The following is an 18,197-nucleotide window of genomic DNA, read 5'->3' on the forward strand; positions in this document are numbered from 1 at the left end:
TTGACATACTCTTCTGGGTGTCTGTAGAATCCCTGTTATGTGAACTTGTTAAACATAGGTCAGGAAAAAGTCTATCTGAAGTGATCTAGATTAGTTTTGTTTCCTGAGTATAGGAAGATGAATTTCTTTGGACAGTGCTTCTGGATTGGATCTTGTAACATGCTCCTCAACTTTTAAAAATTTGTTTTGCATCCTTCTGAATCACACATGATCCCTAACAAAACTAGTGCTGCTGGAAATTGTTCTTTCTACCTTTTTCATAGATCTTGTGAATAGATGCTCTTGCTTCTTCAGCATGTGCTGCCATCGCGTGGTTTACTGAGAGCAGAAATACTTTGTACAGTGTTTGCTGAGAATCCCTAGTGAATTTGCAAGAAGCTTGTCTGTCTGATTTTTCTCCTGCACCTTCTCCTGAAAAAGACTTAGTTATCTAGAGTGTATGGAAATTTGATGAACTCTGTGCCTGTGCAATTTGTATGAAGTGGAGTTCAATCATTTTATAATTGTTTACTACCATTTCAAATACATTTTGTCTTTTCAGGTCTAACACTGATTTCAACCATAGTTGTGTTGGACTTAAAAGAAAAAGGAAAAGAAAGAAAAGATTAAGCACAAAGCAACCTGTTTGTCTAGGTGGCTTTGAAATGTATTTTAAAAATAAAACAAGCTGGCAGCTGAGATGTCACATATGTGGATATCAAGAATTGTGCTTAAACACTGCAGACCTGGCTCAGCTTAAAGCGCTGTCATAGCTCGCTTTTGTGTTTCCGTATATGTTTAAAATGTCTCAGTACAACTTTAGAAGGGTGAGACTCACTAATCTCAAAGAAATTGCATTCTTAGCTGAGCTAAAGACGGGAAGAGGTTTTGTCATTTTTGATTTTGTTGTTTGGTTTTTTGTTCACATTCTGATTTTTGTATTGTGGCAATTTCTGGTCATAAACTGATTCTTTTGCAGAGGCGGTGTTACATAAGTCTTCTCTTAGAGGTGTATTCGTGCACTTTGTAGAACTTAGTTGTACATGAAAAGCGGTCACTGCTACACCATTGGTACCTTAGCAAATTTTGTATATTTAACATATGGCTCATGGGTTTGTTAAATGCCTTCAGCATTAAATCTTGCAAATTTTCTTGTTTACTCTTGTAAATGCTATTTATTTATTATATTTATTATGCAGAAGCCAGTGATTGTTAAAAAAAAAAAAATAAAATCATTCTCACAGGTTTGGTGATCTTTTTCTCTCTTCTCTCTTTCTAGATTGCCAGCCATTTTGAGAGGAGGTGTCATCGATAGATACTGGCCCACAGCCGATGGGCGCTTGGTAGAGTACGACATAGATGAAGTTGTTTATGATGAAGATTCACCTTTTCAGAACATTAAAATTCTGCATTCGAAACAGTTTGGGAATATTCTTATTCTCAGTGGGGATGTCAGTAAGTATTGTCTCAGTGGAGGATCTTCTGGGTGAAATTGTAAGAAGTGTTTTCTCTTACTGTGTCAGTTTTGATGGGTTACTGAAGGTTGTGGTTCTGATACAGGAAGCTAAGTCTTGTATATGTATGTGTGTACGTACACATCTGTTCCTATATATAAAATATTTAAATCAGAAAGGATGACCAGATGTAAAAGCTGGAGTATGAGCAAGGTATATGCTCTTTCAAAAGTGTTTTTCTTGCTGTGGAAAATACCACAGGAGAAGTGAAGTTAGCGTTCTCTACCACAGCTCGTTGAATCACTTTGTTCACTTTATCTTTTACTGTTTGTTGTGATAGCAACCTCTTGAGGGCTTCTCTTTGACAGTAAAACAAAGTACTTTATCAATCTTCAATACAGAAGATTGGAATTATCAGGGAGTATCCAGAGGAAGAAACGGTGGTGTGTGGGGGGTGGTAATCTACTGCCCTATTTTTTGTGATGCTGAAATTATTTCCTCAGTGAGATCAGCCAGAACAGCTGTATCCCATTTAGCTGCTGTGTTGTTGAACTTGTTTTGCCTCTTTCTTCTCCAGAATGCTAAGTTGAACTTCAAGTTAGTTGGAAGAGTGACCCAGATTTTAGGAGAGGTTCTATCTATGGACTACCTCTGCCTGTTGTTCTCTGTGTTTTTGAAAGTAAATCTGAGAGAAGATGGGTTACTGTTCTTTTAATCCACATAAGGATGCTATTTGTAATGAAGACTAGACATATCAAGGAATATGCTTTGTGAAGTCCCTTTGTATTTATATTTAAATGCACTGACTGAAGTAAATGAGGGATGTTCCTGTCTAGGGTTAGGATAGCTAATTTGAGGCTGAGTAATTAAGACTTTTGAATATAGCTTTTGAAATCACCAGAAATACCTCTAACCATTCAATGTAGCTATCACCATCTGTCAAGGGGACTTAAAGAATTCTGTGCAGATGGCAGCTGTGAGTGTTGTTAATACTGAATTCATCAGCTGAGTATTCTTTAATTCTGTTAGAGTTGTATCTGAATTGCCAAATTAAGTATTCCACACTTCTGGCCAGAAATTTTCATTTTGATTTTTCATATGGAAATGAGGTTTTCTTTGAATGTTGTCACAGCATGCCACATAGAAAGAGAAGTATGCCATTACTTATTTACCTTCCACAGAATTTTAAAACAATGGTCTGTAATTCTGTTATTGTGCCATTATAAACTAAGTGCTGATTGGCAGGCACAGTATTAGAATGTGCTTGGTATAGCAGCACATCATTGGTTTGCTCTTGTAACTTAGATCTGATATTAGAGCCAGGAAAGTTATTGCCTGTTTTGAAGGTACCAGATATTAATGGTCATGCTTATTCTTCTGTGCAGGGATCTGCAGGGTGCATCTAGGTTGATCTTTTTAGTTGGGGTTCTGAGAGTGCTTCCAAAAGTCTCCTGATTGTCTTTTGCTGCATTAATTTGAGGTAAAAACCCATTGAAGTGTGTCAAGTGTGGACGTCAAGTCCTAAGTACTGCCTCTTTTGCACTGCAGATGTGCTTGTCTTGGCATACAGTACTTGGTAACGTTGATGCAGCCACTGTTGAGTTTGCTTTGAGGAATGCAGAAGTCCTGTATGAAATTCAGAGGAGGATTTCATTAGCTCTGGTAAATCACCAGTCTGCTTCTACCTGATGTGTCTCAGTTAGGTTCTTTCTATAGCTACTCTTACATTGATCTGTATTGTATCTCCTGGGGATTAATCAAAAGAACTAAAGATGTTTCTGTCCAACTCTTTCTCTTCCTTCCATTCAGATCTGGCAGAAAGTGACTTGGCATATACTCGAGCCATAATGGGCAGCGGAAAGGAAGACTACACTGGCAAAGAAGTGCTGATCCTTGGAGGTGGTGATGGGGGTATTCTGTATGAGATAGTCAAACTGAAGCCAAAGATGGTTACTATGGTAGAGATATCCTTTGACAAATGACTGGTCATTTCAGTGTTGTGCAGTCTGCATGTTTTAGCGTTAAGTACAACTACCAGACTCTAATTTGCATGAGGAGATAGTCTGAATTGAAATTTCTTTCTTGTGAGCATGGAGCTTTAACATTAATGGTAACCTAATGTGCCATAAACAGTGGTTGAAAACAAAAATAAGTGCTTTTTGACCCTCTGTCTAAATTTGGGGTCAAAGATGTAAGCTTGGCTATTGTGATTCATAACTACACCTTATTATTCCTTTGTGAATTTCACCTTTTTGACAATTTTTTTCTTGAAGAAAATGAAATTCTCATAACCTGTATTATTTCTGGGATGCTGAATGCCTTAACTGTCTTCAAACATTGACCAAATGGTGATCGACGGGTGTAAAAAGTACATGCGTAAAACATGCGGAGATGTCTTAGACAATCTGAAAGGAGAGTGCTATCAGGTATTTTTTTATTTTGCTTTTGTTGAGAGTAACATTTCAAATGTGACATTGAGGCTGGGAGATTGCTGCGGGAAAGTTTGGTAGAAGAGCCTTCTGATCTTTCTTAATTTTGGGAAGAATTTCTTTTCCTTTTGAAATTCCTAAATGCTAATAGCTGCCAGTGGAACTTGTATTGAAAGTATGCATTATTTTAATTCTTCACTTTTGAATTATTTTAAAAATAACTACGTATACCCAGAAGGAATGTGAAATACGAAAGTTGCCTATTGCCACAACTTATAAATGAAGAGGAAATAGTTATAGGGATGCAGTCTTAAATACAATTCCCTAAATTGTTATAAAGATCTGAGAAGAAATGTGTATTTAAGTTAGGTCGTTCTTCACTATTGAGAATATCTGTTTAAAAAAAAAAAAAAACAAAAACTTTTTTTTTAATTTTCAGAGAAAATCTTACCACTGCACTCTTAGTGTTTAAAGGCACGCAGTCTTCCATGCCGCATCTGACATCTTTTTACTGATATGATCTGATATCTTGTTCTGTTTTCATTCCTGCTGCTTAACATTCTCATAAATACTAGTTTGAAGGTGTGTGTTTAAAAAAAAAAAAAGCACATTAAAAATTAACTGGGAAGTTGTATGCTACTTTACATGAGTCAGTGGCCCTTCATACAAATACCTTATTTTACTACTGTGTTAGGAGACTGGAAGTGTTACCATTTGACAGAACAGAGGCTACCTAGAAGTCCGAGCTAGGAAATTGAATCTTGTGGTGCCTTGCACTTCTTATTATTCCTGCTTTATAATGACATAAAAATATGAAAATATAACTAGAAGTTAAATCCATTTTAAATTTTGCACTTCATTCCTTGCTTAGTTCCTGTGAATCCATGTTTGTTCCTTTTTCCAGGTCAGTTCTAGGGTATTTTGAAGATTAATTACAGTATTTCATTCTTTTAGGTTCTAATTGAAGACTGTATTCCTGTACTGAAGAGGTATGCCAAAGAAGGAAGGATGTTCGATTATGTAATTAATGATCTGACAGCTGTTCCAATCTCCACATCTCCAGAAGAAGGTTAATCTTCTAATTTATTTTCCTCCACTTCTGTGTAACTTCTCAATCTCAGTCCCTACTGCATAACAATTGGCAATTTGAATTAAAAACACTTTGATTCTTACCTTTCTTTTAGTGGCAGCTTTATTGAAGCGCAGAAAATGATAGCATATCTTTCAAATTTCTCTTAAGCATTAGATAAAAGTAGGTGCATTGAACTTCTTTGAAAACTGTGCTCATACTCCAGAATAATGTGAGCTCAAGTAACTCTTGAGAAAAGTGTTCAGTGAGTTCACATTCCAGTATTGTATGCACTCGCACCCATGCTGCCACATATCCTCTCCCTACCCAAAGTAATGAAAACATTATTAAAAACAAACAAAAGAAAACATACAGAATATTACAGTAAAGAAAACTGGAGATATTCACTTCTTTGTTGCTATCGTGTGAGGGTTTTATAGAGGCTTTGTGTCAACGGTCCCTCCACCAAGAATGTCAATGGTTTACGGGCTGGTTTGGCCCGGTTCCGTGCTGAGTGGGGCAGAGGGATCCGCAGATCCGCACCTCCGGAAAAAAAGAAACAGGAGACCCCAAAGTAATTGAAAACAGTGGCAACGATCTGAGAAGAAACAAACTAATTTACTAAATACATTATCGGAATGCAAGATAACACACTATAATACAATATAATCAGAATTGAAGCTAATAAATCAAATATAATGAGAGAGAGAATGTCTGAAGGGTGGACAGGCCTCACCACAATGCTGAGGTGAGATGTGCAGTCCAGTTGAGCAGCAGGGAGATGGGAGCAGCGCCCACGACAAAGGGCAGGCGAAAAAGAGCCCATCAGGTGACCTTGCCAGGGGTTAAATCTCCTCTCCCTGACCGCAAGGTCCCCTGGGGAATGTAGTTCTTCTCTTCTTCTGGGCAGGTGCCCAGGACTTGAGCGTTGACAGTTAAACTCCCAGTGCCCCACATGATGTTATGATGTGGAATACCGAAAACCAAAAATCACAAAATCATGACACTTTGATTTATTTTTCTTGTTTGTTTCTTTGTTGTTTTCTTTCAAGCTGAAAGATAGCTGCTTTCTAGATGGTAGGCGTGTTGTAGGTCATGACTATATAAAGCCAATGATATTTGTTTATTGATCATACTCTGTAGATTCTACGTGGGAATTTCTGCGATTGATTCTTGACCTCTCAATGAAAGTCCTGAAGCAAGATGGAAAGTATTTCACACAGGTATGGTATCTAGATGTAAAGAAGTACTACTGTTATAAGTATTGTAATCTATATTTTTCAGATACATCTTTTTCACAAACAAAGACAAACAAACAAAAACAACCCAGCAAAACTAACAAAATATAGTAGCAGGCTGTTTTCTTTCCTTATAGTACTTTGTTTGGATTTTTGCATGAAATTTGGGCTTTCCAAACTGACTTGTCTTTTTCCATTTTCAGCTGAAATTGTTTGTGCCTTTGAACTTAAAAACATAATTTCAATAATCAGGAAGGCATACTGCAAAATAGTTCAGCTGCAAGCAGTTCTTGGAAAAGCAGAACGGGTGTACTTTACAAAGATGGACATGGTTTCTAAGCTAATGTCTTCAGTAATACAGTTTAAGACATGAAAATTTGTGTTATCCATAAAGATGTAAGAATTTGACATAGGTACAATGTGACAAGAAAATTAGTCATTTGGAAGTAAATATTCTTTTTGCTTTTTTTATCAATTCCTAATGGAAATTACTGGTTTTGCTTTGTGGAAAATAGATTTTATACATATTAATCTATTTGTTATAATGCTTGGCATTTTATGAAATGCCTTATGCAGTTCATATAAGACTTTGTTCTTGTATCAAGTTTCTAATCCAATTCCATTTAAAAATAATTAAAAATTGATATGCTTGCTGCAGTATGGCTACTTCAGGTATAATGCAACTGTGGTAAAGCTTTCATCTGAAGATACTTCTTTATTCTAAACTTAGAATACCACGAAGCTCTATGCAATTGTAACAAGAAAAAACCTGATGAGAGCGAGCAGACAGATGAGTGAAGTGTCTCTGAAGTTATTTTGTGCTGTGCCCATACTTCAACTAGTTTTCTAATGTGTGTAGCATCGAAGTACAGCATTTTGAAGTACTTCACTGAACTCCGTAATAACTCTGCTAAAATTATGCATTTGAACACTATTCCCATCAGAACTAGCTTTCTGAGGTGCGCAGAGGAATGAATTTGCTCTTAAATTGGACAGGCTTTTAAAGAAATGCAAGATTCACAGAATGACTTTTTTTTTTTTTTGTAACAACCTTAATGTGCTGCTTTTCTTTGAAATGCAGCAGTTGTATGAACAAGATAAATACATTATCCTGTGGTTGAAATGCAGGATACTACTAACGCAGTCACACTGCACTAAATCTTTCTGGCTTTTTATTTTGTTAACAGTGGAAATATTCCTTAGAGGTTTTGGTATTGAAAGGGAGGCTATGTCTTTTGGACAGAGCAAGCATCCATGTTGCAATTTTCCTACCTGTTAACATACAGAATGAGTCTAGTGGACTTTAATAGTGGATATGTAAATGTCTGTGCAATCTGTCAGATTTTCTGGAAGGACTCTGGGAAGAAGACAAGCATAAAGCTGGTTTGATGGCCATGCTGCAGCCAGTGTGCATGGGGAAGTGGTTGTACATCAAGCTGCAATCAGTGCATGTTGGGGCTGGTGCAGCCCTGGTTCAGCTTGACAGGTAGACTGTGGACTGAAATTCAGATGTGAACTACTGCTGACTTGAGTAACTGATCTTAGTCACACACTGAGGACGTGCAAGATTTTGAATGCTCTGATATATATTGATTGTTAAATGACAGAGTATTTTAGTTCTGTGTAATAATGTTGTCTATTTAAGTTACTTTTGTTCCAGCTGTCAACTTCTAAGATGCAAATCTTAGGTAATAGGCTGTATTTTACCTGCTGAAGGAAGTTTTTTTTTTTTTTTTTTCTTAAACAAGCAATACTTTGTGTGTTGTTCCCCTGGCCTCTTTCATACCAACTTTCTTGAGGTGTTTTTTTTTGTTCTCTAAAATATAGACATATTAAATAATCTCAAGACAACTGACTGGGGGAATTTCCATTTAATTGCTATAGCCTGAGCCTCACTATGATGAAGGAATGCATCAGAGGGAAGATGCTGCAGAAGTGTCACCCTGTTGGCTACAGGCCAGTAGCTGTAGTTGCTTTCTCTGTGTTGGCATTGTGTTGTACTGGCATTTGAAACTTGTCTTCTAACAGAAAAGTGTATTATGCTATCAGAAGGAGCAAACTACTGCAGGTATTGCTTAGGAGCACCATCAGCAAGCAGAGTCGGGTTTTGTCTCACTGCAGTGCTGTAGAGTCCAAAAACACTGGTGAAAAACAGTTTTTGAAAAACCTAGGGATGTTCTGGAAATGAAAGCAATTGCTAGTAGTTTGGAAACATGGAAACAATGCAGCTAATACTGGCAGTCAGTGCAGTACTAAAAGAAAATAGGCATAACCTCCTGTTCCCATTCAGTTATACTTCCATGTAGAGTTCTGCATACTGTTTGCAGTGTAACTGAGAATTAAGTGTCTTGTAGCACTGTGATGTAGCTCTGAACTTTGAGAATTTTTTAGATGTTTGATAATTTCATGTGCATTAACTAGGATAAAGTCCTAGTATCCACTTAGTTAGATATTACATTTTTGATTAACTTTAAAACCCAAAGTTTCAGTGCATAGAAATATCTGTTTTTTACATAATTGCATTGTGTAAGTGATGTGATGGCTCCCCTTCATCTGTGGATGACAAAATGGATGGAGCCATTGCTGTAGCTGGCTGAGAGTTTGTCTGCTTCTGCAGAATTGATTCCATAAAAAATTTGGCAGGCTGATTTTTTTTTTTTTTTTTTTTAACTAAAATTTGCAGGTCTTAATGCAGATACTGTACTTTTAGGTTATATGCATTACTACCATCAACAAAAGTTGAGTAAATCTAACTGCAATAACAATGGAACACTGACCCTGACACTAAACATTCTGAGAGATGCTTTAATAGCTTCAGGATTATGCGAGATTTCACTTTTTTTTTTTTTTTTTATACTGGCAAAAGTTGATCTTAACAACTGTACGGAGGAGAAATGGGAGAGTTAAGGAAGTTGAGATGTTGCTTTTATACTACTGGCAGTGAAACGTAGAAGTATAATATGCACATGTTACTGAAAATCTTTAATTGTAGCTTTCTTTCATGTGCTGTTCTAACACATACCATGATTGTTCCCTTGGGGTACCACTGTGATCCTCAAAGCTATCTCCAAATGCTTATGCAGATGATCTTTTCGCCACAAGGTGGAGACTGGCAACTAACATTGTGCATTAACATTCATCAACATTAGAGAGCCTGTCGGTGAAAGGCTTTTCAGACTATTTGTATTCCTAGGGGATGCAAGAACAGATGTGCCCAATTTTAGGATGAAGGAATGACATTTTTGGTTGTTTCAGCTCTGGTGAGATAGAAAGGACAATTTATGGATCTCATTCTCTGTTGCTGTAAGTCTGTACTTAAGTATGTTGGAAAAAAAAAAAAGCCTCTGCAATTGCTCTGTATATCCACCAATCTTAATAATTGTTAAGAGCAAAAACTTATTTGCACAAATAGTAACCTTGCAATTCATGTCCTTGATATTTTTAACCACATCATTTATCTTGAGAGTCTTGCAACCTTCATAGGACCTGGGTTTCCAGTGTATGAAGAGAAGTGAGTTTCAAGGACCTTTACCTTCAGGTTTCACTGTGTTCACTTGTGTCTGCATACAAGCGTAATCCCATGTCCTGGTTTCAGCTGAGACAGTGTTAATAGAGTCTGGATGTTTGGTTGTTGCTGAGTGATGGGAGTGTACCTTGGGCCAGGCTGGGCCACTCAGTGGGGAAGAGCCACAGCCTTCATGAGGAGGCAGCAGAGGGCAGAGAGGAGCCAGGGCAGCTGGCCTGAATTTGGCACTGGAGGACTATGAAGCTACAGGGAGTTGTCTGAGGGAAGGCCACTGCTTAGGGGTTGCTGGGTATTGGTTGGCAGGTGGTGAGACATTGCCTTGCTGTGTGTTGGTCAGAGGTTGACGAGTGATTGCACTGCAGATGTGTATGTAGGTTGCTCCATAAGTAATGCCTCTTATTTACATGGAAGCAACAGCAGTACAAAGAGTGCGATAACACTATTTGATAAAGCAAATTCTCAGCTACAAAACACCAGTTTTCAGCAGTCACTACCATTAGCTGTGTATTTTCACTAGCAATTAACAAGAGTCTACAAACCTCACGTACAAATCTGTGTTAAAATCTGTACCAGTGAGAGTGACCCACTGTTCCACAACTGCTACGATGGCACTGTTGCTAGGAAAATGTTCCCCGTGCAGTCCCATCTTTTATTGGCCTGGACAGATGGAAATCAGAAGGTGCTAAATCCAGACTATATGGTGGATGTGGTGGGACAGTCTAGCCAAGACTGGCAGTGCACTCCACGGTTTTCAAACAGGTATGGAGTCAGGCATTATTGCGCTGCAATAGACTATCACCTTTAGCCTTGTATTAGTTGAGTAGGTCCTGATAAAATTGTATACGATGTTCTTTCTGTTCCTATGTGAGCATTTGCTGGACCCACCTGGAGTAAGCTTTATGATATTCTAATGTTGCCACATCAATTTATAACACACTGAAGCTGACTTTCCCCAATCATAATCCACTGATTTATGCAGATGGACTGATTGAGATGCTTTTTATTTAATAGTGTGACAGCTGTCCATGGATGTCTAGAACGTGGCTTATCTTTCACTTTGCTGCTGCCACTGTTGAGACACACCACTCACCACCTCACTGTGCTCGTATCCACTGTTTGGTCTCCATAAGCAAATGTCTGTGAAGTCAGTAGGTGCCATTTTTTCTGCATGGGGGATTTGGTGATGCCCCTTTGCTTCATCCATGCTTCCATGTCAGACATCTTTTTGACTGACTGTCCATTTGCTGTCTTCTGTTGCATTGCAACGAAATGTAATGGAATATTGGTGGGAAGGTTCAACCTCTACTGCCATACCACCAACATCTGCATCTGTCATCATGGGCCAACATAAAACAGGAGGCATTCGTTTTGGACCCAGTATTTTTATCATTGCATGTTTTGTTTCTGTTTTTCCTTTTCTGTCTTAGTAAATATATATATTTTTTAATCTCAGCCCACAAGTCCTATTTTTTTTCCAATTCTCTTTCTCTTCTCATTGGGGGGCATGGAAATGCCTTTTTCAATGCTAAGCTTTTGCTCTGCTGATTTAATCCTTTGAGGTTGAACAGGCCGTAATTTTCAGCCTGTTGAAGAAGTGGAACCTTTAAAAATACCTCCCTGCAGGAATGTACTAGTTCCTAGCCTAACCCAGGGCGAGATGGAGACGTTTTCAGACCACTCACACAGGTTTCATTCCAGTAAACAGCAGTAACCACCAGTGTGAGGATCAGATTTCTCCCACACACATGGCCATTCACGAGGCCATCCCATCCTGGCCGCCTACTCATACAATGTGGCCATACCCTCTAAGTGTCCAGACCATCACGATGTTGCTCCAAAGTTGAAATCCTTTTTTTGGCCATTGTGTGGGCTTTCTAATTATCACTTCCAAAGAAGGACCAGTGTTCTCCTTGTCTAGAAAGAGGCTAGAACAATGTCTGTGCATCTCTGTGATTTCTAGGCTGTTTGGAAGTTTTTCAGGAGAAGGCATTTCCTTGAGTTACTAAGAGTTCAGCTTTACATTAATTGATCATTTGGACATTGGAGATGCCTGCAGTTGGATTTGCCTCTGTTAGTTTCTCAAAAGCTGTCCATGTCATTGAAGACTCGGACCTTGGTTGATGCTGTGTGATGACTTTGATGCTCTGTGTATCTCCTTGCTTGTTAGTCACTCTGAAGTGAGGAAGGAAGGAAACCCAGGCTGCGTTCAACTTCTCCTTTTGTTAATACAAAATAAAATAGAAAACTTTTAAAAGCAGAAATTAAACTTCTCTAGTATATTGTGACAGACAAGATATCCAGAAGCAATGACATTTAGAGTAAGTTGTGTAAAAATGATATGTAGGAAATGGGCAGGTATTCCATATCCTTCCAAACCATTAGTTTACCCTCTGAAGTCAGAAGAAGCATAGTGACTTAAATTTAGCCAAACTAGTTGATGAACTCATCTGCTTTATAGGTGAGGTAAAGTTGACTGGAAATACCAGTGCTAATTTAAACAGTTTTCATATTTTTTTGCTACTCTATTTTAGGGGATTGTTTTTTTTATCGTCTGCCCAGCACTGTATTTGTTATTTAAATCATTGTGCAATACTTTGTAAAAGCCTAGAAACTGACATCCTTTGCCTGTTACGTCTCATGGGATATCACTTGCATCGTGCACAAGAATCATAGACTTTCATCCTGAGACAGAAGGGACCCGTGGGGTCATTGAGTGCAGTTCCAGGCTCAACACAGGAATGTGTGGAAAAAATGGCATAAAAAAAGCCAGCAAAACCAGGTGGGCAATTTTAAGAGCTGGACTCAGTGATCCGTGAGTGATCCGTGTGGGTCCCTTCAAACTCAGCATATTCTATGATTCTTCTACAGTATTTGTCTTCAGAATGCTAAGAATAATTGGTGTTTGGAGATGGGCATGGGCTGTCAAGATGTATCCAAGCAGGCTCTGAATGCAAAAAGAGTGAAGCCATTCAGGAATTGTCAGTCATAAGCAAGGTAACGAGATTGGGTAATCGCTAAGTTTTAAACTGCCTTCTGTGTCAAAGGGATGCTTGTTAAGGGTGAAAAACTAGCATTCCTCCATTTCTTGGTTGTCAAATTGTTTGGAATGGAGTCAGGGCTTCAGGGAGAGGAATGTGGTGAGATTTCTGTGAGATACTGACGATTACCACATGAGGGGAAAATGGCTGCTTTTGCTATTTCCTTTATAAAAAATGTTAAGTCATAATTTTAAACTTTATTAAACACTCTGGTCCGTACTAGCTGAGTAATTAGTGGCTATTTAGAAGACCAAGTGTGTTGCTCTACCATTTAACTATTTTCGTTATGTGGAAGACTGCATGTTATCTGGTTGATCCCTGTATTGTATTCTGGGCATAGTTCCCTTCATCATATTTTAATGATGCCAGACCATCTAAGTGCAGTTGAGATTATTATTAGCACAGTAGTCTTAGTCAATACAGCTATTCATATGTTAAAGAAAGGTGTGAATAATAGTGATTTTTTTTTTTAATACCTTATTACTGATATGAGTCCATACAAGTTTTGTCAGCTTAATTTTCAACTGTTTCTTGAGTGAAGCGGAATAATTACCAAAAAAATCGTAATTCTATGGTGCTATAAAACCTGCTGCGTGTGTCCTGAAGGTGAGGTTGAAGTATATAGCCATTAAGTAAGATCTCAGTGTGTAGACTGCAAAGCCATGGATTTGAAAAGTAAAATTGTGTATTGCCACATTTCATTGTTCCAGTAATTTGTTTGTCATGCTGTTTGCAATGATTTCAGTTGATGAAAAAGGGAGGAAGTATAAATACTGAAACAGCAGGCAGGGAAACTGTCTATAAGAACTTTAGATCTCGTTGTGTATCCTATTAAACTTCCTCCATAGTACTGGCATACTTTGTAAATTACCTAGCAGTATTTTCTATTTATGACTCAAATTACACACACAGGTTGTTTTTTAGGTATGTGGCTTCTTTCTTTTGCATTCAGTCTGATGTTGAAACAAAATTATATGCTTGGTAAAGGACGGCTGAACCAAGTAACTGCTGCAGTGCCCTAGATAATAATAGGTTACTAAACAAGTGCTACAGTAGTCTGTTGTGCTTTGTGCAGTTGTGCTGAGTTAGTACTCATATCTTAACTTTGCATTAAAGCTTTATTTCTGTTTATTGCCTGATGTTATATGTAAAAAATGATGTTGATGGGAGATGCGCTGTAGGCATATTGGTTTTCATAAGAGCTCAGGTTGTTTCAGCCTCTGCCCTATTTGTAACAGCATCTGTGCATCTATTCATTGAACTCTTATGAGTTCCTCACTGTGTGAGAATTAACTTTCAGTTGCTTTTGTGTGCACTTAATTATTTTAAGGCCATTTTTAAGCATCTGGGAGCTCTACAAAACAAGTTAAACAGTGAAGTGCAAATTTGTTGAATAAAAACTGATCTCTTGGAGTTATGTTTTGCAATGTTTTAGCAGAGGGACTTACAAATGAGAAGTACAGGTAAAGCAGGTATTCAGAATGAGCCCTTTGTTCCTGGAGTTCTAATGGAACTTGTCCTTCATTTTGAATTAGAAGTATTGAATTTGATATGCCTAAGAGAGACCTGTAGTATTTAATTAAATCTAGTTCCTTCTTAGTTGAACTATCTGCATTCTCTCAGTCAGATACAAGTTACTTGTGTTATCTGAGGGCAGGAGGGGGCAAGATATCTTGTTCTATAATGGAAAAAAATGTGCAAACATTACCAGAAGTTGTTCAGAACAGTTGTGCTATGCTATGGGCAGAATCTGTTGCCTTGGGCCTTCTTGTTCTGTACATGCTCTGAACTTCACAAGAAAAAGAAATCAAAAGCAGAACTCTTGTACAGAGTGCTTTTGCTGGAAGCCTTTTGGCCTGTCCAGTCATGAAGAAGAAGGGTCATTCTGGAAATAAGCAGCTGTTGGTATTAGTAATTTTCTTTTTTTTTTTGTAAGATCATTTTCTTTCTAATGCATGTACAAGGGTTTCTCTGGAAAAATGCCTCCTGTTTTATTATGTTGGCTCAGAATGACAGAGGCAGATGGTGGTGGTACGGCAGAAGAGGATGAACCTTCCCACCAATATTCCATCAGATTTTGTTTCCATGTAACAAATGGCAGTGAAGAGGCAGTCTCACAAAATGGCGTTTCACATGGAAGTGCAGATGAAGCACTGTATGGCATTGAATTCCTTCATGCAGAAAAAATGGCACCCGCTGACATTCATTGATGCTTGCTGAGCATTTGTCTAGGTGTTGTAGTATTATTTTCTGATACATCCAACCAGTGTAAGCACAGTGAGGCAGCAAGTGGTACATTTCAGCAGTGGTGACTGGATCAACTTAACTGGTACAGATTGTTATGAGCATGCAGGCTGTTGTTCATTGCTGGTGAAAATGCATAGCTAATGGTGGTGATTGGAAAAAAATGTTTTGTGACTGAGGATTTGCTCTATCGAGTAGCTTTCTTGTGCTCCTTGTATCTGACATAGTTTCCATCGAAATATTTAGAGGAGGCGTTATTTTCAGAGCAACCTACGTATTTCTGTCATTGAAATTAGTATTCTCACCTGAGATAAACAGTAGTCTTCTGTGCCATGGGTCTCCTGTCATCATTTTGTGGTACTGTGGCTCGTATGCTAGGTTACTAGGAACTGTGTATGTGCTAACATGACATGCAAGTTTGTGGTTTTTTGTTTTTTTTTTTTTTGGTCTTTTTGTGTCTTCTGTAGTAATAGGACTACTTCTTCCATTAGAAGTGATAAAATGTATGCAAAGCTGAGGGGTTTTTTTACACTGAAAATACTCCTGAAGAAATCCTACTTAGTGCTTCTGTTTTGACTGATCAGAAATCTGAAGAAGAAAGACTTTGTAACTAGGTAACAGGCATTCATACCGTAAGCTGGTAAACCCAACCATTTGGGAAGGGTGGGGATACATGTCTCCTGAAGATGACTCATTCTGACCGATATAAGTGTTCACATGGGTAGATTTCATGGTTTGTGCAGCTGTATGTCTGTAGCATGCTGCATAGTTAGACTACATATTAGGAGCCTGCTGTTAAGCTGCACATTCCTTATGAGGAGGTTGGAGGGAGAAGACCACGAATAAGCTGACTGTCAGCAGGCTAAGTACCACTGACGTTTTCTTCCCCTTGACAAGAATTGGAGATTTTCATCGCTGTGCTGCAGCAGTAGTAGGTTCACATTGGACAGATCTGTATTCAGCACCTCGTACCTGAGACACTGAATCATCTGTAGACTGTGCTGACTATATTTAATTTCTTTTTAAATTATTGTTCAAATAACTTGTGTTTGCTATGTACCTCTAAAGTCAATGGTTAAAGTATCATGTCCACTCATTTGCGTAGAAGAAAAAGAGGCAAGTAACTGCACTGTTTTTGGGGACAGGTGGTAGTTCTGTTACTTTTCGGTGGGCCTGCGTGACTGAAGTAGCAGATTCAGCAAAGGAGGTAAAAGCCCAGAAGAATAGATGTGCAGAGCCAGGTGGAAAATGTACCTTGATCCTCTAAAGAGAAGGAAGAAATACTTCCTGTATGAGCCAAACTTCAGTCCTAGAACAAGGAAAATTAGAAAGTGTAGAAAAGAATGAAGGTAAGAGGAGGAAGGAGGATAGCAGAAATTCACAGCTGAAGTGTTGTAACTGAAGAGAAAATCCTACAGTGAAATCTTATGGTTGACTTTCTTGCTGAATGATTTAGATCCTCCTGGAGATTCATTTAACCAGTCAAATGATTTAGATATGTGCTTTGTTTCAGTTTGAAACTTGTAGTAAGTGCCTCATCAGGGGAGAGTTCGTAGCCAAATGACAAATGCAAAATGTCATTTTAGTACAGTATGCCAACTATTACGTGGATTTTTGTGTGTGTTTTTGTTGTTACTTCTTTTTAAAATAAAAATAGAAAGCAATGTGTGCGAGTACGAGGAAGACAGAGTTAAACATTTTCTTGCTAGACTTTTTATTGGTACATGGAGAACATTGTCTTAGGCTAAGTGGTCAGTGTAGACTTTGGTCTTTTTGTTATTGATGCCCAGTTCACTTTGTCAGTTAATATGTTAACTTTTCATAGGTGGTGGTTTTGTTAAGAAAAAAGCTAGCACTTCACTGAATTGAGAAGACAAAGACATATATATGTGTGATTATATATGTTATTATATATTACTATTCTTAGGTAATACATAGAACCAAGAAAAACTAAAATCAAAGGAATCACTACTTTTCCAGAAGAATGCACAACACTTTAAGACTGTGGCCTACAGCTATGGAACTTGTGTGATTTGTTTTATCGTATTGTTTTATGGAAGAATTGATTTAAAATGAACAGATTATGGTTTTTTTATACCGCATTCTAATGTTTGAAGACCTAGGCAATGTTAAATAATAGAGAAAATCTGGATATTGTAATGCTGTTTACTGATACGTTCAAGCAATCATAAAGCAAATGGTTATTGAGTAAATGTTACAGATAAATAACACACGGTGATCTGTTCTAACTGGAAGCAGTACTGTAATAGTTACTTCTGTTAATGAGAAGATAGATAATTGCCCCGTACTTTTTCTTTCTTGAAAATACACGAATTGTTTTTGCTGTAGGCAGGATAAAGGCAAGCTGTTCAATATTTGCCTTGTAAATATTAAATGTTAAGAATTGCTTCTGTCTGGTTTTAAAGTATATGGAAGCCTTTCATTAGTGTATATATACTCATCTGTGGTTTTGCTTCTTTGCTTGATTATAACCAAGACTTTTTTCTTTTCTTCTTCAGGGAAACTGTATCAATCTGACCGATGCCTTGACTCTGTATGAAGAACAACTTAGTAGGCTTTACTGTCCTGTGGAGTTTTCAAAAGAAATTGTGTGCGTTCCCTCCTACATGGAATTGTATCCTTTAAGACTGAGGAAGTGTAGAGAATGTGTATTAATCAAGCAAGCCTAGATGGCTTGGAGGTAATGAACTTGAATGCAAAAAGGCATTTCTACCTTCAAAAATATGAATATAATTTATTCACTATGAAAAAAACCTGCGATTTTATTTTGAATATAATTGTAGGAACTATTTTCTAATGTGCTATAAATTCACAGGTAGTGAAATGATCACCATCTTTCAATATCAGGCTGTGTTTTTCTTCGTGTTTTCAAGTATTGTCAGATGTATTATTTATACAGTGTAGAATGTCACACCTAAAGTATGTAAGTATGAAAGGTGCTTCTTTTTTTCTTTAAGGTGTTTTTTTTTTTTTACTTTTTCTGACTAAATTAAGAACCTGATTTTATAGCAGTATAGGTACAAGAATACTAAAATAGTTATCTTGATGACTTCAGATTAGCCCAAAGTAAGATATGTGTTATAACTATTTTCAATTTTGACTTTTGATTTGATTTTGGACCTTTGGTATCCTTTTGTCTGTACTTTTATCACCTTTCTTGAAACTTAAATTTCCATGCAGAAGGTGGCATTTGTCCAGA

At 37.6% G+C, this 18,197-nt stretch overlaps 1 protein-coding gene across 1 annotated transcript in view; it reads left to right on the top strand.

Annotated features, from left to right (window-relative positions):
* The window catches only part of SMS (spermine synthase), a 45,452-nt gene that overhangs the window by 25,090 nt on the left and 2,165 nt on the right, over nucleotides 1–18,197 (top strand). Inside the window, exons 5-10 of the mRNA XM_042868008.1 lie at nucleotides 1,259–1,434; nucleotides 3,243–3,397; nucleotides 3,770–3,859; nucleotides 4,817–4,931; nucleotides 6,075–6,154; nucleotides 17,497–17,612. Of these exons, the coding sequence (XP_042723942.1) occupies nucleotides 1,259–1,434; nucleotides 3,243–3,397; nucleotides 3,770–3,859; nucleotides 4,817–4,931; nucleotides 6,075–6,154; nucleotides 17,497–17,612 (732 nt within the window). The remainder of the gene's footprint in view (nucleotides 1–1,258; nucleotides 1,435–3,242; nucleotides 3,398–3,769; nucleotides 3,860–4,816; nucleotides 4,932–6,074; nucleotides 6,155–17,496; nucleotides 17,613–18,197) is intronic.

The sequence above is a fragment of the Lagopus leucura genome, unplaced genomic scaffold (assembly GCF_019238085.1).
Source record: "Lagopus leucura isolate 7727_CA_CO unplaced genomic scaffold, USGS_WTPT01 Super-Scaffold_100001, whole genome shotgun sequence".
Lineage (NCBI taxonomy): Eukaryota > Metazoa > Chordata > Aves > Galliformes > Phasianidae > Lagopus > Lagopus leucura.